This window comes from Mustelus asterias, chromosome 15, assembly GCF_964213995.1.
Source record: "Mustelus asterias chromosome 15, sMusAst1.hap1.1, whole genome shotgun sequence".
In the NCBI taxonomy this organism is placed as follows: domain Eukaryota; kingdom Metazoa; phylum Chordata; class Chondrichthyes; order Carcharhiniformes; family Triakidae; genus Mustelus; species Mustelus asterias.
Window position 1 is genome coordinate 95,330,201 of NC_135815.1, and position 21,100 is coordinate 95,351,300.

At 46.7% G+C, this 21,100-nt stretch overlaps 1 protein-coding gene across 6 annotated transcripts in view; it reads left to right on the plus strand.

Annotated features, from left to right (window-relative positions):
• plcb4a (phospholipase C, beta 4a) overlaps positions 1 to 21,100 on the plus strand; it is a 510,936-nt gene that overhangs the window by 296,807 nt on the left and 193,029 nt on the right. For all 6 annotated transcript variants that reach the window (XM_078230348.1, XM_078230349.1, XM_078230347.1 and 3 more), the window contains 5 exons: positions 2,135 to 2,278; positions 7,580 to 7,659; positions 11,486 to 11,539; positions 13,083 to 13,164; positions 19,904 to 20,004. In XM_078230348.1, coding sequence (XP_078086474.1) covers positions 2,135 to 2,278; positions 7,580 to 7,659; positions 11,486 to 11,539; positions 13,083 to 13,164; positions 19,904 to 20,004 — 461 coding nt within the window. The remainder of the gene's footprint in view (positions 1 to 2,134; positions 2,279 to 7,579; positions 7,660 to 11,485; positions 11,540 to 13,082; positions 13,165 to 19,903; positions 20,005 to 21,100) is intronic.

The window sequence follows — 21,100 nt, forward strand, 5'->3', positions numbered from 1 at the left end:
TTTGGGAACCACTGAATCAGTAGGAGGGACTAGGATCCGAGGGCACAGCCTCAGAGTAAAGGGACAACCCGTTAGAACCAAGACGAGGAGGAATTTCTTCAACCAAAGGGTAGTGAATCTGTGGAACTCATTGCCACAGAAGGCTGTGGAAACCAAGTCATTGAGTGTCCTTAAGACAGAGATAGATAGGTTCTTGATTGTTAAGGGGATCATAGGTGACAGGGAATAGGCGGGAGAATGGGGTTGAGAAACTTATCAGCCATGATTGAACAGCAGAGCAGACTCGATGGGCTGAATGGCCTAATTCTACTCCTCCATCTTCTGGTCTAAACCCCAAGGAAGATTTACCCCGCTCATCCCCCCGAACTGACACATCCTGGGTCAATCGGGGACAATATAGAGTTGGCCAATCCGCCGAACCTGCACATCAAACGGAACAGACAGACCTGGTTAATGGCTCTGTGAACTCTTCGGTCAGGTACAAAGGACATTTCAGAAGCAGGTGGAGCAAATATGATGAGGTTGGAGAAACTGGGAGAATGGGATGGAGTTTATACAGGACTTGGGGTAAGAAGAATGTCATCCCAGATAGTTGTCACATTGTCAGTGAAGAGGTGATCAGAAGGGAAAAGTTTTAAAGTTTATTTATTAGTGTCACAAGTAGAATAACATTAACACTGCAATGAAGTTACTGTGAAAATCCCCTAGTCGCCACACTCCAGCGCCTGTTCGGGTACACTGAGGGAGAATTTAGCATGGCCAATGCACCCTAACCAGCGCGTCTTTCGGACTGTGGGCAGAAACAGGAGCGCCCAGAGGAAACCCACACAGACACGGGGAGAAAGTGCAGACATCGCACAGACAGTGACCCAAGCCGGGAATCGAGCCCGGGACCCTGGCACTGAGGCAGCAGTGCTAACCATTGTGCCACCATGATGGTGTGTGGGATGGCACAGTGGGAGAAACAAGGGAAAGGATTGCAGTGGCACAGAGACTATGGTGGTAAATGAGGGAGCAAAAGAAGTAGTTGAGGAAAGGGTTGCTTGTCAAATAATCAAGCTTATCTTCTATCAGTGCTTCCCAAATCTTTTCATGGTGTGACCGTATTGGCATTGCCAGAGTGAAAATTTGCAGGCGTGCGGGACCTGTTACGTGAGGCTTCAATGGGTGAGCAAGGTGGAGGCTTTAGTTACTGGAGAGGGGAGGCTTCAGTGGCGGGGGAGAGGTGCGTGAGGCTTTCAACAAACACCTCCCAAGGCACAGGCCTTTTTGCAGCAGCAGCAATTGGGCCTCAGAGAGCAGTCCATTAGGCCACGCCCACCAATAGAAAAGTAAACACGATTTAAAGGGACCTCGCTGCTGTTATAAATCAGCCCAAGCACCCCAGCAGCCATTGCTGCCTCGGCACTGTGGCGCAGTGGTTGGCACTGCTGCCTCACAGCACCCGGGACTTGGGTTCAATTCCGGCCCTGGGTGTCTGTCTGTGTGTGGAGTTTGCACATTCTCTCCGTGTCTGCATGGGTTTTCTCCAGGTGTTTCCTCCCACAGTCCAAAGATGTGCGGGTTAGGTGGATTGGCCATGCTAAATTGCCCCTTAGTGTCCAAAGATGTGCGGGTTAGGTGGATTGGCCATGCTAAATTGCCCCTAAGTGTCCAAAGATGTGCGGGTTAGGTGGATTGGCCATGCTAAATTGCCCCTTAGTGTCCAAAAGATGTGTAGGTTAGGTGGATTGGCCATGCTAAATTGGCCACTTGTGTCCAATGATGTGCAGGTTAGCGGGGTAAATATGTGGAGTTACGGGGAGAGGGCCTGGGAAAGATGCTCTGTTGGACATTCGGTGCAGGCTCAGTGGCCCGAATGGCCTCCTGCAACGTAGGGAATCTATGGCTTCGAAGCCTCATCTTGTGACCCCACGGGGTGGCCACGACTGGGAGTTTGGGAAGCCCTGCTTTAAATAGGTTTCAGTCCGCTAACTTGAACTTCTGTCAGCCGTAGCAAAGTTCAGGTAACAGTAACCGTAATTGTGTGCTGAATGTTGATTCATTACCTTAAATGATCCATTATACAAATGTTTTATCTTCTTCTCTCTCCCCCCCACCAACCCCCCCCCCCACCTTTTCACTTCTGTCCAAGGACCCCAAGATATTGTCTGCTCTTGAGGCTGTTGGAAAATCAGAATATGAGCTGGATGGGAGAATATTTTGTGTTTGCTGCGATGCCGACCTGGTAAATATCAGCTTCACGTATCTCGTGGCTGACAGCACGGAAACAGCTAAGGTACGCATAATTAACACGTCCTCTAAACAAATCAGATGTGGTAAGGACTAATATCTTCACAGTAAAGATGTTCCTATTTTCCTGCCAAATGCTACTATTACCTAATATCACATGGGAGCTTTGGTACTTTTTAGAAAATGGATGTCTGAAATAAATGTGATCTTCTATTTTTTTCTGACTAAAATCTTAATGTAAATTCATAGAATCCCTACAGTGCAGAAGGAGGCCATTCAGCCCATCGAATCTGCACCAACCACAATCCCACCCAGGCCCTACCCCCATAACCCCATGCATTTGCCCTAACTAATCCCCCTGACACGAAGGGGCAGTTTAGCCTGGCCAATCCACCTAACCCGCACGTCTTTTGGACTGTGGGAGAAAACCGGAGCACCCGGAGGAAACCCACGCAGACACAGGGAGAACGTGCAAACTCCATACAGACAGTGACCCAAGCTGGGGGAATCGAACCCGGGTCCCTGGGGCTGTGAGGCAGCAGTGCTAACCACTGTGCCCCCATGCCACACTTGGTTAAATCCATCCATTCTGCTCTGGCCAGACTGTTTGAAGTCTATTTGTTAGTCACAAGTAGGCTTACATTAACACCACAAAGTTACTGTGAAAATCCCCTATTCGCCACACTCCAGCACCTGTTCCGGTACACTGAGGGAGAATTTAGCATGGCCAATGCACCTAACCAGCACATCTTTCGGACTGTGGAGGAAACCGGAGCACCCGAAGGAAACCCATGCAGACACGGGGAGAATGTGCAAACTCCACACAGACAGTGACCCAAACCGGGAATCGAACCCGGGACCCTGGCGCTGTGAGGCAGCAGTGCTAACCACTGTGCCACCGTGCCGCACTTTGTTAAATCCATCCATTCTCCTCTGGCCGCACTTTTTATTGAGGGTTGCCTGTCTTTGGGACGGGGGGTGTTACAAGGTGGGGTGGGCCATCCTTCACTGCAGGGCCGGCTGCAGCAGAACCTCCTTGAGCTGATTGCTAAATGGGGCCCCCAGACACGGGCCGAATTCAGGGCAGTCTAATCCATTAGCCTTTGAACAGCATGGGGCGCTGTCAATCCCAGCCGACCAGACCGTCATGTGTTAAACACTGGAAGTGCAATTAAAGTATCAAAATCAGCTAACGTTTCCTCGCACGTCAACATGAGGGGGGAAGACGTCCCGCCCCGCCTGCCACGGGAAACGTAGTGGGGCGCAGGAGGGCGCGGCGGGGGGGTATCACGCAAAGGTCCGTTGACCTCAGGCGGGATTTTCCAGTTTTGGGGTGAGTGTGGCTGGAAAATCCCACTGCGTATGGTGTCTGATGCGGCACAGCCCTGGGATCACAGAAGTGTGATCGAGTCAAGCGAAAAGAACTCGGAAGAGCCACAGCTGAAATCCTGATCAGTTCATTCCCCACTCTGCTCTCAATGATGTATATCTCAAAGTTTTGTCAATCAGCGTATCTGTGAAGAAAGACAGACCTTTCGATGGTGATGTTTCAGGTGACAGAGCAATTTAAGAACTGCACTGCCCTCTAATGGTGCTGCTTTATGTAAGCAAGCTGTGCCGGATGCAGGGACAAAACAAATGTATGATCAATAATGTGGAGTTAAATTATTAGCTTGTATTCATGGGGTGGGGAGGGGTTTTTCTTCATTCCTCCGTTTTTTCTTTCATGGGATGTGGGCGTCGCTGGCTGGGTCAGCATTTGTTGCCCGTCCCTAATTGTCCCTTGAACTGAGTGGCTTCCCAGGCCATTTAAAAGGGGCAGTCAACCATATTGTTGTGGCTCTGGAGTCACATGTGGGCCAGTGTAATAAGTCTTCGGAGGCAGAAGGCCCTTCACCAAAATTGCAGTGCGCAGAGTGCCATCAGTCAGTTGTCTACTGCGGGAGGGGTGTCAGAGGAACTGACACTCCCAGTTAAGTACAAGGCAAAGACTCCCTCATTGGCCCATCAATTGACTCCTTAATAGGCCTGTATATATTGGCCCATACTCCAATAGGCCAACCTCAATGGCCTGATTGAAGTCATTACAACCAGACCAGGTAAGGACGGCAGATTTCCCTCTCTAAAGGTACATTCGTGAACCAGATGTGTTTTTACAACAATCGACAATGGTTTCACGCTCACTATTTGACTTTTAATTCTAGATTTGTTTGTGCGCATGAAGCTCTTGTATTTAGCCCACTCAGGATAGCATTCAACAGACAATTTATGACTTTTTAATTCGTCAAAAATGACCAGAATTCTACAATTTTTGTGCTCACATGCTTGTTATTGGCAGTCGCAAAAATTCATCAGTTACCATTTTGTGCATGAGCATAAAGTTACCAAATATCACTGTGTGTAGCTGCTTAAAGGGGAAGGTTACACTGGTGGGTTTGTTCCTCTGTCTCTGAATATTTTTTTTTAAACATTGCTTTGAAATTATTTTTTTCTTTCGGCCCTCCTCCGTTAAACTCATCAGTTTCCCAATGAGAACTCGCTTTGCAAAGTGACCACATCGGGCGCTGATGGGGAGACATTGGGGGGGGCATTCAGCACACCACGACCAAGGGAGAGGCAGTAGCCTAGTGGTCTTGTCACTGGGTTAGTAATCCAGAGAGCCAGGGTAATGCTCTGGGGACCCCGGGTTCGAATCCCACCATAGCAGAGGGTGAAATCTGAATTCAATAAAAAAAATCTGGAATTAGAAATCCGATGATGAAACCATTGTGGTAAAAATCCATCTGGTTCACCAATGTCCTCAAGGGAAGAAAATCTGTCATCCTTACGTTAACATATAGAGAGGAACATTAGCATACAGAGGGATCTGGGTGTGCAGGTCCACAGTTCCCTAAAAGTGGCAACACAGGTGGCCAAGGTGATTAAGAAGGCATATGGCATGCTTGCCTTCATTGGCCGGTGCATTGAGTAGAAGAGTTGGGATATCATGTTGCAGCTATATAAAACCTCGGTTAGGCCGCTTTGGAGTACTGTGTGCAGTTCTGGTCACCACACTACCAGAAGGATGTTGATGCTTTGGAGAGAGTGCAAAGAAAGTTCACCAGGATGTTGTCTGGTCTCGAGGGCGTTCACTGTGAGGAGACGTTGAATAAACTCGGATTGTTTTCACTGGAAAGACGGAGGCTGAGGGGAAACCTGATAGAGGACTACAAAATTATGAGAGGCATAGACAGGGTGGATAGTCAGAGGCTTTTTCCCCAGGGTGGAAGTGTCAATTACAAGGGGGCACAGGTTCAAGGTGAGAAGGGGAAAGTTTAAGGGAGATGTGCCGGGGTAGTTTTTCATGCAGAGAGTGGTGGGTGCCTGGAACGCGCTGCCAGAGGAGGTGGTGGAAGCAGGCACATTAGCAACATTTAAGAGGCATTTTGATGGGTACATGAATAGAGAGGGAATAGAGGGATACGGTGCGAGTAAGGACAGAAGGTTTTTCTTTTCGTTTAGTTAGGGCATCATGATCGGCACGGGCTTGGAGGGCCGAAGGGCCTGTTCCTGTGCTGTACTTTGTTCTTTATTCTTGTTCTTAAAAATCTAAAGATGAAACCATTGCCGATTGTCGAAAAAACCCATCTGGTTCACTAATGTCTTTTAGGGAAGGAAATCTGCCGTCCTTACCCAGTCTGGCCTACATGTGATTCCAGACCCACATCGAGGTGGTTAACTCTCAACTACCCTCTGAAATGCCACTCAGTTCAAGGGGCAATTAGGGGTGGGCAACAGATGCTGGCCCAGCCAGCGACGCCCACATCCCATGAAAGAATAAAGGGAAAAAAAACTTTCAGCTGTGCATTTCCTCTTGTACAAAAATATCCAAGAAAATTGGGTAGGCAGTTTGTAGAAGCTTTAAAACAAAATGAAACCCTGGGTCTGATCACAGTCCAGCGAAGTGAATATGCCAAGGGGGATTCCAGCTGCCACAGAGGCTAGCAAAGGAAATGGATATGAGTGGGACACCACTGAGCACCCCCTGTGAACATAGAACCAACAGTTTAAAACTCTAACCAGCAGACATGCACTTTAACACTTTAACAAGCAGGTTTGATTCCCAGCTTGGGTCACTGTCTGTCCGTAGTCTGCACATTCTACCTGTGGGTTTCCTCCATGTTGGAAATGTGCCTGCTTCCACCACCTCCGCTGGCAGGCCGCTCCAGCCACCCATCACTCTCTGCGTGAAAAACTTCCCCTGCACATCTCCCTTAAACTTACTTCCTCGCACCTTGAACCTGTGCCTGTCTGCTCAGGGATAATTTAGCATGGCCAATGCACCTAACCCGCACGTCTTTCGGACTGTGGGAGCAAACCAGAGCACCCGGAGGAAACCCACGTAGACACGAGTAGAACGCGCAGACTCCGCACAGACAGTCACCCAAGCCGGGAATCGAACCTGCTTGCTTAGTTAACAGAGGGAGCCGTAAGGTTGTCAAGCAGTGGCCCCCTTCTCGATGCTGCCTTCAGGTATGTTCAAAGCATCATTAATTTTTAAAGCACTTTATGCTGGAGGAAGTAAGTTACTATTTTATATATTTATTAGTGTCACAAGTTGGCTTACATTAACACTGCAATGAAGTTACTATGAAAATCCCCTAGTCACCACACTTCGGCGCCTGTTCGGGTACACGAAGGGAGAATTTAGCATGGACAATGCACCTAACTAGCACGTCTTTCGGACTGTGGGAGAAAACCGGAGCACCCGGAGGAAACCCATGCAGACACGGGGAGAATGTGCAAACTCCGCACAGACGGTGACCCAACCTGGGAATTGAACCCGGGGTCCCTGGCGCTGTTGCGGAACCCAAATTTGAATCCAATCCAAATTGATTTGATGGAAGTCTTTGTTCATGAAGTCTGATCCCTGTTCCTATTGTAAAAAATCCAACAGAATTGACAGTTTACCAGAAGAGAACACAACGAGCGGTGTGGCACCACTCTGAGGTTCCAAAGAGGGATCTTTACTGTGGCATTTACTAATGCCATACTTAACTTTTTGATTTGATTTATTACGATCACATGTATTAGCATACAGTGAAAAATATTGTTTCTTGCGTGCTACACAGACAAAGCGTACCGTACTTGGAGAAAGAAAGGAGAGGGTGTAGAATGTAATGTTACAGCCATAGCTGGGGTGTAGAGAAAGATCAACTAAACTACTGTGCCAAGGTGCCGCACCTGTATTTACTTGTGCATAGGGGGAATTAAAAGTAAATGGAATTGGGCAGAATTCGGTAAAAGGTTTTGTCAAATGGCAATAGAATGAGTTGACTGAAAATAATGTGTCTTTCTTATCTTTCAGCATTGGGTAGAAGGCTTAAGAGCCATTATTCACAACTTCAAAGCCAACAGCGTGTGCCCCATGACCTGTCTCAAGAAACAGTTAAGTTACCCCTATATCAGTCGCTTATTAATATTGTAGTAACAGATGATGTGGTTGCCTTGCACTGAATTTGCTTTGCTAGTCATGCTCGTAAGCATTTTATTTGACGATACATCACGTGTTAAATCACCCATGTTACGGTAAAACTGGATTATGTAAAAGAGAATGTGACAGCTCAACAAATGTAGAATAAAACAACTGAAGAATTAGCTTGAGGCTTATTCCTTGAAGATGTCTTTCTTTTTAATGTTAAATCTATCTTTGTATAAAATTTCTTTAATGGCTGCGTTAAAAAGCAGACACTGCAAAAGCATTAAATATTTGTACACCGATGTTTGAAGAGCTTTGATTGCAAAGGCTTTATCGTGTGAAGGTTTTGTGAGCATTCTGGTCTAGATTCACGAGGGCTGCGTTGCAACTGAATATAATTTTCTGAACTGAGTGAGAGAGGGTGGCTGCCGCCAGGTCCGACTCAGAATGTGCCAAGTTCATAGAACCATAGAATCCCTACAGTACAGAAGGAGGCCATTCAGCCCATCGGGTCTGTACCGACCACAATCCCCACCCAGGCCCTATTCCCAAAACTCTCGTTTACCCTGCTAATCCCCCTGACGTGGAGATGCCGGCGTTGGACTGGGGTAAACACATTAAGAAGTTTAACAACACCAGGTTAAAGTCCAACAGGTTTATTTGGTAGCAAAAGCCACACAAGCTTTCGGAGCTCTAAGCCCCTTCTTCAGGTGAGTGGGAATTCTGTTCACAAACAGAGCTTATAAAGACACAGACTCAATTTACATGAATAATGGTTGGAATGCGAATACTTACAACTAATCAAGTCTTTAAGAAACGAAACAATGTGAGTGGAGAGAGCATCAAGACAGGCTAAAAAGATGTGTATTGTCTCCAGACAAGACAGCCAGTGAAACTCTGCAGGTCCACGCAACTGTGGGAGTTACAAATAGTGTGACATGAACCCAATATCCCGGTTGAGGCCGTCCTCGTGTGTGCGGAACTTGGCTATCCCCCTGACACCAGGGTCAATTTAGCATGGCCAATCCGCCTAACCCACACATCTTTCGGACTATGGGAGGAAACCGGAGCACCCGGAGGAGGAAACCCACGCAGACACAGGCCAGGAACCCAGGTTTAGTTCCGGCCTCAGGTCGCTGTCTGTGTGGAGTTTGCACATCCTCCCCGTGTCTGCGTGGGTTTCCTCCCACAGTCCAAAGACGCGCAGGTTAGGTGGGTTGGCCATGCTAGATTGACACTAATGTCAGGGGGATTAGCAGGGTAAATGTGTGGGGTTATGGGAATAGGGCCTGGGTGAGATTGTGGTCGGTGCAGACACGATGGGCCGAATGGCCTCCTTCTGCATTGTAGGATCCTATGATTCGAAGGAAAAAGCAAACTCCACACAGACAATGACCCAAGGCTGGAATTGAACCTGGGTCCCTGGCGCTGTGAGGCAGCAGTGAAATCATAGAAACCCTACAGTGCAGAAGGAGGCCATTCGGCCCATTGAGTCTGCACCGACCACAATCCCACCCAGGCCCTACCCCTACCCCCACATATTTACCCACTAATCCCTCTAACCTACGCATCTCAGGACTCCAAGGGGCAATTTTTAACCTGGCCAATCAACCTAACCCGCACATCTTTGGACTGTGGGAGGAAACCGGAGCACCCGGAGGAAACCCACACAGACACGAGGAGAATGTGCAAACTCCACACAGACAGTGACCCGAGCCGGGAATCGAACCCGGGACCCTGGTGCTGTGAGACAGCAGTGCTAACCACTGCGCCACCGCACCACCCTTATAGGAATATTAAAATCCGGAGAACATGATGGGCGAGTGAGAATAAGGGGGTGAAGGATATCAAGCCGATAGTAATGCTGACGATTTAAGACCATAAGATATAGGAGCAGAATTAGGCCATTCAGCCCATCAAGTCTGCTCCAGCATTCAATCATGGCTGATAAGTTTCTCAACCCCATTCTCCTGCTTTTTCCCCATAATCCCTGGTCCCCTTACCAATCAAGGCCTTATCTATCTCTGTCTTAAATGCAGTCAGTGACCTGGCCTCCACAGCCTTTTGTGGCAATGCATTCCATAGACTCAGCACCCAATGGCTGAAGAAATTCCTCCTCATCTCGGTTCTAAAGGATTGTTCTTTTACTCTGAGGTTGTGCCTTCGGATCCTAGTCTCTCTTACACATGGAAACATCTCCCCCCACGTCCACTCTATCTGTCCAGGCCTTTCAGTATTCTGTATTTGCGTTGAGTGTGCCGTGTGCCTTGGGGAGGAAGCCTTTGATGTCAATAGAGTTTGCTGAGCACTTGAAAACAACCTTGAGTTTCCATCCAACTCCTGACATTGATTTTTGGGGTGGACTGTGGTTAGCACCGCTGCCTCACAGCGCCAGGGACCAGGGTTCAATTCCGGAATCGGCTCACTGTGTGGAGTCTGCACGTTCTCCCCATGTCTGAATGGGTTTCTTCTGGGTGCTCCAGTTTCCTCCCACACTTCAAAGATGTGTGGGTTAGGTTGATTGGCCATGCTAAATTGATCCGAGTGTCAGGGGGACCAGCAGGGTAAATATGTGAGGTTATGGGGATTGGGCTTGGGTGGGATTGTGGTCGGTGCAGACTCGATGGGCTGAATGGCCTCCTTCTGCACTGTAGGGATTCTATGATTCTATCCTATGACCTTTTGGACAAGTGCTCCCCTTCTGGTTTCTTACATACTTTGGGAATTCGCTGGCCTTCGCCTCTCAGAATTCACACTCTTCCCGACCCTCCCCATCAGTGGGTCTCACATCTGTTCAAGTACACTCAGCTGGGAGACCCCACCCCATCCCCCTTTTCTCAAAATCTGAGATCTTATCATTCCCAGGAACCCCAGAACTCCTCTTTCCAAACATCACCAGAGCTCTTCCCCCAGGTATTTCTCGGGGACTAGCTCTGAGGAGCACTGAAAACTTGAATGAAGGGCTGGAATGTGGCTTACAGCAGGACCCTGGCGATGGGTGTAGGGACCGGGGCAGACAGACAGACGGCGCGGTCTGGCTGGAAGTGGATGCCGAGATTGGAAGGTTGGTGTGGCTGGAACTGAAGAATTCCAGAGCAGCACCAGTGAAGCAGCTGGATTGGGATTTGGGGAAAATTTCAGACATTTGCAAATCCTTTTTTAATTAAAGTACTCATTTCATTTTAATTATTTTGACATCAAGTCTTTCTTTTTCTTGCAGGAGTCCAAATCTTCCCCTAATTTTTATGTCTGCCGCACTCCTGTTGGTCTTGTCAGTTTTAGAAAGCAGATAGCAAAACTTATCAGTTTTAGATAGCAGTTACATCGAGGTTATTTTAGTAAATGGCCATAATACTCGATAGAGGATGTTTCCACTCGTAGGAATAACTAGAACCAGAGGGCACAACCTCAGACTAAAGGGACGATCCTTTAAAACAGAGATGAGGAGGAATTTCTTCAGCCAGAGAGTGGTGAATCTGGGGAACTCTTAGTCGCAGAAGGCTGTGGAGGCCAGGTCATTGAGTGTCTTTAAGACAGAGGCTGATAGGTTCTTGATTAATAAGGGGATCAGGGGTTACGGGGAGAAGGCAGGAGAATGGGGATGAGAATCATATCAGCCATGATTGAATGGTGGAGCAGACTCAATGGGCCGAATGGCCTAATTCTGCTCCTATGTCTTATGGTCTTATCTGGGATTATGATCATGGTCACTTTTCTGTCTTCAAGTTAAACACTTCTGTTTCCTTTCCGTTCTCACACATGATAAATAATAACGTTGCTTTTTTTTTCTTTCAGCTGGATGAGGCTATCATTTTTGACAAATGTAAATGGAAAAATCCCTGTGAGGAGGTAAGACATGTTTTCTTTTTAGAATACTTTTGTCGCAATCTTTGCCCATCCCTGATAGAAGTCTACAACATGATGAGAGGTATCGATAGGGCGGAGAGTCAGAGGTTTTTTCCCCAGGGTGAAAAGTTCAACCAGAAGAGGGCGCAGGTTTAAGGTGAGAGGGGGTAAGTGTAGGGGACACCTGAAGGGAAAGTTTTTCACACAGAGGGTGGTGGGTGCCTGGAACACGCTGCCAGTGGAGGTGATGGAAGCAGGCACATTCGCAACATTCAAGGTGTATCTGGATAAACACATGAACGAGAGGCCAACAGAGGGATAGAAACCATATTTGGGCGCAGGCTTGATGGGCTGAAGGGCCTGTTCCTGTGCCGTATTATTCTTTGAAAGTTTTCATTTTACATTTGCCATGAAATGCAACAAACCCCCAGAGCCTGGTACAGTACAGAGCCATCCCTATTCCACAGAAAAGACCAGTGAATATTCATCCTGTTTCAATTTATCCATTGTAATAGAATGACTACAGTGCAAGAGATGGCCGTTCGGCCCATCGAGCCTGCAGTGACAACAATCCCACCCAGGTCCTATCCCCTTAACCCCACACATTTACCCTGCTAATCTCCCCAACACTAATGGGCAATTTTAGCATGGCTAATCAACCTAAGCCGCACATCTTTTGGACTGCGGGACGAAACCAGAGCAGCCGGAGGAAACCCACGCAGACACGGGGAGAATGTGCAAATTCGATTCCGGCCTTTTGTGACTGTGTAGAGTTTGCATTCTCCCCGTGCCTGTGTGGGTTTCCTCTGGGTGCTCCGGTTTCCTCCCACAGTCCAAAGATGTGTGGGTTAGGTGGATAGGCCGTGCTAAATTGCCCCTTAGTGTCCAAAGATGTGTAGGTTAGGTGGATTGGCCATGCTAAATTTCCCTTTAGTGTCCCCAGATGTGCCAGTTAGGTGGATTGGCCGTGCTAAATTGCCTCTTTGTGTCAGGGGGACGAGCAGGGTAAATTAGCCTCGAGGGCCGTAAAATGACCCCGGAGTCTGGAAAACCCCAGTTAGCCTCCGTTAATTAACCCAGTCAGCTCTTAATGAGCCTGATTGCCTACCCACAGGACGTGTTCCTGCCGGCCCGATCCTGATCCTGCTTCTGGAAGAATTCCCTGGAGATGGGATGCACCCAAGGACCCGACTTTCCAGCCGACTGGGCTATTTTTAGCTTCCTCCGATCTGCGTTAATTTATTATTATTAATAATCTAACGCAGCAGTCTCACTGGAAAAGGAAGCAAGTATCTCTCTGACATAACTCCTTCGCCTGCCCGAGGATATTTTAATTACCACGATATAGAACTGTGGAGGTTCCAAATTGGTTGTTCTCCAGAAACATCTTCTGGTGTAAAACATATTTTGACAGTTACATTTTCAACCAATGTGTAGCATACAATGTAAACTATTACAGAACAAGCAAAATTATGCTCACCTTTTTTTGTGAGCAATTCATTCCTGAGATTCTGAGTTGTTTCTAAAATTCTCTCATTATTTTCAGCATTACCAGAACCTTTGCCTCAGGCAAGACAGAGAAGGTTATATTTCAGGTACTGAAGGAACTAGGTCTTCCCAGTGGCAAGGTAAGACTCAGAATTCTTGATTTATTCCTTCTGGGTTTCAGTTTTGTCCGACTTAACCGTCTGGGAATAATTTCACCAAAATGGCCGCTGGCTGTGCTTCCAGTCGGTGACTCAGCAAGAGGGCCTTTTCCCAAACCCGTTGTGGCCCAAACCTTCAGAAATTGAAAGCAAATTTGTTTGTGGAAGTTAATATGGCAACAATCACACAAAGGATTAGCCGCTGACTTGAGAGCTTCAAGTTTTTAGGAGTCCAGATCATCAACAACCTATCCTGGTCCCTCCATGCCGACACTATAGTTAAGAAAGCCCACTAACACCTCTACTTTCTCAGAAGACTAAGGAAATTTGGCATGTCAGCTATGACTCTCACCAGCTTTTACAGATGCACCATAGAAAGCATTCTTTCTGGTTGTATCACAGCTTAGTATGGCTCCTGCTCTGCCCAAGACCGCAAGAAACTACAAAAGGCCATGCATGAAGCCCAATCCATCACGCAAACCAGCCTCCCATCCATTGACTCTGTCTATACTTCCCACTGCCTCGGTAAAGCAGCCAGCATAATTAAGGTCCCCACGCACCCCGGACATTCTCTCTTCCACCTTCTTCCTCCGGGAAAAAGATACAAAAATCTGAGGTCACGTACCAACTGACTCAAGAACAGTTTCTTCCCTGCTGCTGTCAGAATTTTGACATTAAGTTGATCTTTCTTTACACCCCAGCAATGACTGTAACACTATGCTCTGCACTCTCTCATTTCCTTCTCTATGAACGGTATGTTTTGTCTGTATAGTGCGCAAGAAACAATACTTTTCACTGTATGTTAATACATGTGACAATAATAAATCAAATCAAATAAAGCCGGGGTATTGTACATTTATTTTAGGCAGTCACTCTTCTGGTGCCCATGACCTTTTGAAAGGGGAGGAGGGAAACTTTGGTGCAAGAGAGGGTTCATGTGTTAAAGGAAAGTTTTTTTGGAAAATAAAATATGATCTGTGAACCCGTCGGGGCCATCGGAAAGCAAACGGCAACACCGTTATTTTGATTCCTGCCTGGACTGTGGGAGGAAACCGGAGGAAACCCACGCAGACACGGGGGAGTACGTGCAGTCTCCACACAGATAGTGACCCGAGGGGGAATCTGTAATAAGTTTGCAGAGGCAGAAGTCCCTTCACCAAAATCCCTTTATTTACAAACTCTAACAGCAGTACACAGAGTGCTCGCAGTCAGCAGTTTATCTCCAGGGGTGTCAGAGGAACTGACACTCCCCGGTTAAATACAAGGCAAAGATTCCCTGATTCGCCCATCGATTGGATCCTTGATCAGGGAGTTCATACTCCAATAGGCCAACCTCAATGGCCTGACTGAAATCATTACAGAATTGAACCCAGGTCCCTGGCACTGTGAGGCAGCAATGCTAACCACTGTGCTGCCATAGACCTACCAGCCCTAGTGTTTAACTGACTCGCTTCTTATTTCTCCATCTCCTGGTTTAACTATTTTATATCTTTTAGTTTTCGCTTTGCTTGTAGTAGTTGAAGCCCAATTTCTGACTATTGCACTATTTTCTTCCGCTACGTTTTACTTTCGAACTATTATCTTTTCCACCACTTCCACAAGAGTCATGAGCATTTCCAAGAATAACTGACGCCACTGGACTGGGAACTCCATGCCTCACCAATCTTGTCATAGAATACAGTGTGGAAGGAGGCCATTCGGCCCATTGAGCCTGCATCGACAACAATCCCACCAGGCCCTATCCCCATAACCAAAGGCATTTACCTTAGCTAGTCCCCCTGACACTAAGGGGCAATTTAGCATGGCCAATCAACCTAACCCGCACATCTTTTGGACTGTGGGAGGAAACCGGAGCACCCGGAGAAAACTCACGCAGACACGGGGAGAACGTGCAAACTCCCCACAGACAGTGACCCAAGCCGGGAATCGAACCCGGGTCCTTGGGACTGTGAGGCAGCAGTGCTCACAGCTGTGCCACCATCTCTGTCATCTCCTCCAGTGCAGGATTGCAGGGTGTGAAGAAATGAGTTGGAGGACCTGCCTTTGACAGATCCTCACGAAAAGTCACATGTAAGCACAGGTCCCTGCTATTGGGAAATCTGATCGACAAAACGCATTCGTTTACGGAATAATTTCGAACATAAATGCTGCTCAAACTCAGTTATAACCAGCATTACTAGAGTGAGTGTTGGTCTTCGAGAAGAAATCCCCTCCCTTGAATCAGGTGAATGATTCAAAGCCTGCTCCACTCAGTCCCAATGAATGAAGAACAGACTATGATCTTGGAATCCTGGACTGGCATTCAGCAGGGGATGTGATGTGTCTTGATGGCATGCCTGGTATCTTAGTGGGAGAGTTTGCACCCCTGACTCAGAAGTCCTTGTGAATGGCAGGTTGTGAGTACATGTTAATGTCCAATGGCAAGCCTCTCCTATTGTAAATAAATTGAATTGATTTGATTTGATTTGATTTATTATTGTCACATGTATTGGGATACAGTGAAAAGTATTGTTTCTCGTGCGCTATACAGACTAAGCATACCGTTCATAGAGTGCATCGGGGAGAAGGAACGGAGAGAGTGCAGAATGTAGTGTTACAGTCATAGCTAGGGTGTAGAGAAAGATCAACTTAATGCAAGGTAGGTCCATTCAAAAGTCTGACAGCAGCAGGGAAGAAGCTGTTCTTGAGTCGATTGGTACGTGACCTCAGACTTTTCTATGTTTCTCCCGAAGGAAGAAGGTGGAAGAGAGAATATCCGGGGTGCGTGGGGTCCTTTGTTATGCTGGCTGCTTTGCCGAGGCAGCGGGAAGTATAGACAGAGTCAATGGATGGGAGGCTGGTTTGCGTGATGGATTGGGCTTCATTCACGATCCTTTATAGACCCTTGCGGTCTTTTGTAGATTTTGCTAAGGGGCATTCTCAAATCTTGTTACTTTTCTTACTCACTTCCTCAGTGAACATGCTGTGAGCTGGGACCCTCACTACTTCACATTTACACAGTGTACCAATCTTACACCTTACAAACCAAAATGTAACTGGATGTTAACATGGATCAGTTTTTCCTTTGTGGTCACTTGTGTCCTCATCACTCTCTGCTCGATGTGTGGACAGGTTGAAAAATGAAGGCATGAGGTGCCCCTGAGGGAAAATAGAGACGTAGAGTATTTTCTAAATGGGGAAAGGCTTAGGAAAGCTGAAGCACAGAGGGACTTGGGAGTCCTGGTTCAAGAATCTCTTCAGGTTAACGTGCAAGGTTCAGTCGGCAGATAGGAAGGCAAACTCCATGCTAGTGTTAATTTCTTGAGGGCTAGAATACAAGAGCAGGGATGTACTTCTGAGGCTGTGTAAGGCTCTGGTCAGACCCCATTTGGAATATTGTGAGCAATTTTGGGCCCCGTATCTGAGGAAGGATGTGCTGGCCTTGGAGGGGGTCCAGAGGAGGTTCACAAGAATGATCCGTGGAATGAAGGGTTTGTCATATGAGGAGACGTTGAGGAGTCTGGGCCTATACTCGATGGAGTTTAGAAGGATGAGGGAGGAATTCATTGAAACTTACAGAATACTGAGAGGCCTAGATGTGGTGGACATGGGGAGGATGTTTCCAGTAGTGGGAGAGACTAGAACTCGAGGGCACAACCTCAGAGTGAAGGGACGCTCCTTCAAAACTGAGATGAGGAGGAATTTCTTCAGCCAGAGGGTGGTGAATCTGTGGAACACTTTGCCGCAGAAGGCTGTGGAGGCCAGGTCATTGAGTGTCTTTAAGACAGAGATAGATAGGTTCTTGATCAATAAGGGAATCAAGGGTTACGGGGAGAAGGCAGGAGAATGGGGATGAGAATTATATCGGCTATGATTGAATGGCGGAGCAGACTCGATGGGCCGAATGGCCTAATTCTGCTCTTATGTCTTATGGTCTTATTTGGGCATTCATAGAAGTTCATAACGTATTCTATGATCTTTTTGGATTAATCCCATTTAAGGTTTACTTTGTGCTTCTTGAGCTTTGGCTACTTGGGGACTGTCATGGTGCGTTCCCATGGTTACAGCTGGTGAGAGCGAGCGCACATCTGTCTGATTTATTTTTAAAACTGCTGGTGCCTTGCAAGAATATTATTTTAGTCCGCTCATGATGTAGCCGTGATAAAACTCTTCAGCCCGTGCTCACGAGGTGACAACTAAATATCACATTCTGGGGAGAAAAAAACTGTGCTCAGCTGAAGGAAAGGGAGAAAGTGCTAGAAGTGTGCAGCACATCATAAATCATTCAGTGTCTGAAAAAAAGATATATAGGTTATTAATTTGAGTGGGAACGTTCGGCAGCTGTCAAATGTTATTCCAAGCCGTATTCATTTGAATTCACGCACCAAAAGATTCAAGAATAGCTTCTTTCCTGCTGTTAACCAGACTTGTGAATGGACCTCTCATATAATAAACTGATCTTCTCTGCACCTTCTCTGTAGCTGTAACACTATATCCTGCACTCTGTTCCGCTACCCTGATGTACTTAGAACAGAGAAAAGTACAGCACAGGAACAGGCCCTTCAAGCCCGTGCCGATCATGATGTCTTAACTGAACTAAAAAAAAAAACTTTCTGCCCTCACTCGGGCCGTATCCCTCTATTCCCTCCCTATTCATGTGCCCATCCAGATGCCTCTTAAATGTTGCTAATGTGCCTGCTTCCACCACCTCCTCGGGCAGCGCGTTCCAGGCACCCACCACTCTCTGCGTGAAAAACTTCCCCCGCACATCTCCCTTAAACTTTCCCCCTCTCACCTTGAGCCTGTGCCCCCTTGAAGTGGACACTTCCACCCTGGGGAAAAAGCCTCTGACTATCCACCCTGTCTATGCCTCTCATAATTTTGTAGACCTCTATCAGATCTCCTCTCAGCCTCCGTCTTTCCAGTGAAAACAATCCTAGTTTATTCAATCTCTCCTCATTGCCAACACCCTCGAGACCAGGCAACATCCTGATGAACCCTCTTTGTGCCCTCTCCAAAGCTTCCATGTCCTTCTGGTAGTGTGGTGACCAGAACTGCACGCAATACTCCAAATGTGGCCGAACCAAGGTTTTATATAGCTGCAACATGATTTCCCAACCTTGTACTCACTGTCCCAGCTGATGAAGGCGAGCATGCCATATGCCTTCTTAATCACCTTGGCCAACTGTGTTGCCACTTTTAGAGAACTGTGGACCTGCATGCCCAGATCCCTCTGTAAATGTTCTTAAGGGTTCTGCCACTTACAGTATAATTCATGAATAGCATGCAAATCAATACTATTTGATTTGGTTTATTATTGTCACGTGTAATGGTATACAGTGAAAAGTATACAGACAAAACATACTGTTCATAGAGTACATAGAGGAGAAGGAAAGGAGAGGATGCAGAATACAGTGTTACAGTTATAGCTAGAGTGTAGAGAAAGATCAACTTAACATAACGTAGGTCCAGTCAAAGACTAATAATTTTCACTGTATCTCGGTACATGCGACAATAATAAATCAAATCAAATTTTACGAAGTAAGCTTTTTCCCCTTTAGCGATATGGCTAATTCACTTGCAAGTGGAACATTAGCATTTATTGCAAAAGGACTGGAGTATAAAAGTAGTGAACTGTTGTTGCAATTGTATCAGGTGTTGGTGAGACCACATCTGGAGTATTGTGCCCAGTTTTGGTCTCCTTATTTGAGGAAGGATGTGGTGGCATTGGAGGCAGTTCAGAGGAGGTTCACCAGATTGATTCCGGGGATGAAGGGGTTGACGTAGGAGGAGACATTAAACAGTTTGGGTTTATACTCGCTGGAGTTTAGAAGGATGAGAGGGGATCTGATCGAGGTCCATAAAACACTAAAAGGGATTGATAAAGTAAATGTAGACCAAATGTTTCGCCTTGTGGGTCAATCTAGAACAAGACGTCACAGGTATAGGTTGAGAGGTGCCAGATTTAAAACTGAGTTTTTTTATTCTTTCATGGGACATGGGCGTCGCTGGGTGGCCAGCATTTATTGCCCATCCCTAGTTGCCCTTACAGGGCAGTTGAGAGTCAACCACATTGCTGTGGCTCTGGAGCCACATGTAGGCCAGACCAGGTAAGGACGGCAGATTTCCTTCCCTAAAGGACATTAGTGAACCAGATGGGTTTTTCCGACAATCGACAATGGTTTCATGGTCATCAGTAGATTCCTAATTCCAGATATTTTTATTGAAATCAAATTCCACCATCTGCCGTGGTGGGATTCGAACCCGGGTCCCCAGAACATGAGCTGAGTTTCTGGATTAATAGTCGAGCGAACATTAAAGCACGAGGTCATGGCACACCCGACCCCCCAATGGGATGAGGAGGAACTACTTCTCGCAGAGGATGGCGCATTTGTGGAACTCGCTGTCCCATCGCGCGGTGGAGTCGGAATCATTGAATGGTTTCAAGCAGGAGATAGATATATATTTTTAAAAACAGGTTAAAGGGATATGGGGAACAGGTGGGGAGGTGGATTTGCGAACAGGGAGAGATCAGCCATGATCTGATTGAATGGCGGAGCAGGCTCGAAGGGCTGAATTTGCCAACTTCTGCTCCTAATTCCTAAGATCCTATGTTTTGTAAACTGGGCATTTCTGATATTGTTTTCATGTCACTTGTACCGACTTTTGCACTACAAAACATCATGAATAATCTTACAAATGTTTCAGTCAGATTTCAGTGGCGTTCTCTTGTCTCTTACAGAATGATGAAATCGAGCCGGCAATTTTCACCTTCGATAAATTTTATGCACTAACGCAAAAAATTTGTCCTCGCACTGACATTGAGGAGTTATTCAAGAAACTGTAAGTTTTGAATAATTAGGGGGTTTGTTGGTATCACTTATTTCTAAACTGAGGCTGAAGGCAGGTCCCTCATGCTAAAGAACCACAGCATACCCATACAGAAGGCTTCATTCTTAATAACACCAAGTAGTTTCTAATGTTAATGCCATCCTGCGCTATATCTGAAACCTTTTTAAACCGAATAAGAAGTGGCGCATTGCGTTAAGATAAAAGCAAAAGACTGCAGATGCTGGAATCTGAAACAAAAACAGAACATGCTGGAAAATATCAGAGGGTCTGACAGCATCTGTGGAGAAGGAATAGAGCCAGTGTTGACTCTATCAGCACCAGGGACCTGGGTTCGATTCCTGGCTTGGGTCACTGTGCGGAGTTTGCACATTCTCCCCGTGTCTGTGTGGGTTTCCTCCGGGTGCTCCGGTTTCCTCCCACAGTCCGAAAGACGTGCTGGTTAGGTGCATTGGCCATGCTAAATTCTCCCTCAGTGTACCCGAACAGGCACCAGAGTGTGGCGACTGGGGGATTTTCACAGTAATTTCATTGCAGCGTTAATGTAAGCCTACTTGTGACACTAATGAATAAACTTTAGAAAAAGTTCTCCACAGATGCTGTCAAACCAGCTGAGATATTCCAGCATTTTCTGCTTTTGGTGCATTGCGCATTTTGCCCATTTATTTCCTTCATTGTAACTGTTCTAGTTACAATAAAGTGATAGTTTAACTGAAACCCTTTCCAAAGTTACCTGAATATCCCTGATAACCAGTGTGGTGTAGAGAGCACCTGGAATCATTTCCCATCTGCTGGACTAACATCTTTGAAGTCTAACCCGCTTGTTTGAATAAAGTATTAACTTATTGTGATTGGTAAACATTTGAAAGATCTTGAGGTATATTTTGCTTGGGGTTCTGAGAAAGTAAATGGTTGAAAGTGGGAATGAAACTTCAAACTATCATTTGTCACAGTTTAAATTCCTTCTTCACTAAACTCCCAATGTCAGTCTTCCTCATGTGACCTTAGATCAAGTGTCCGCCCTCTGCACTGGACACAGCTTCCAGTGCCCGCCCTCTGCACTGGACACTGCTCCCAGTGTCCGTCCTCT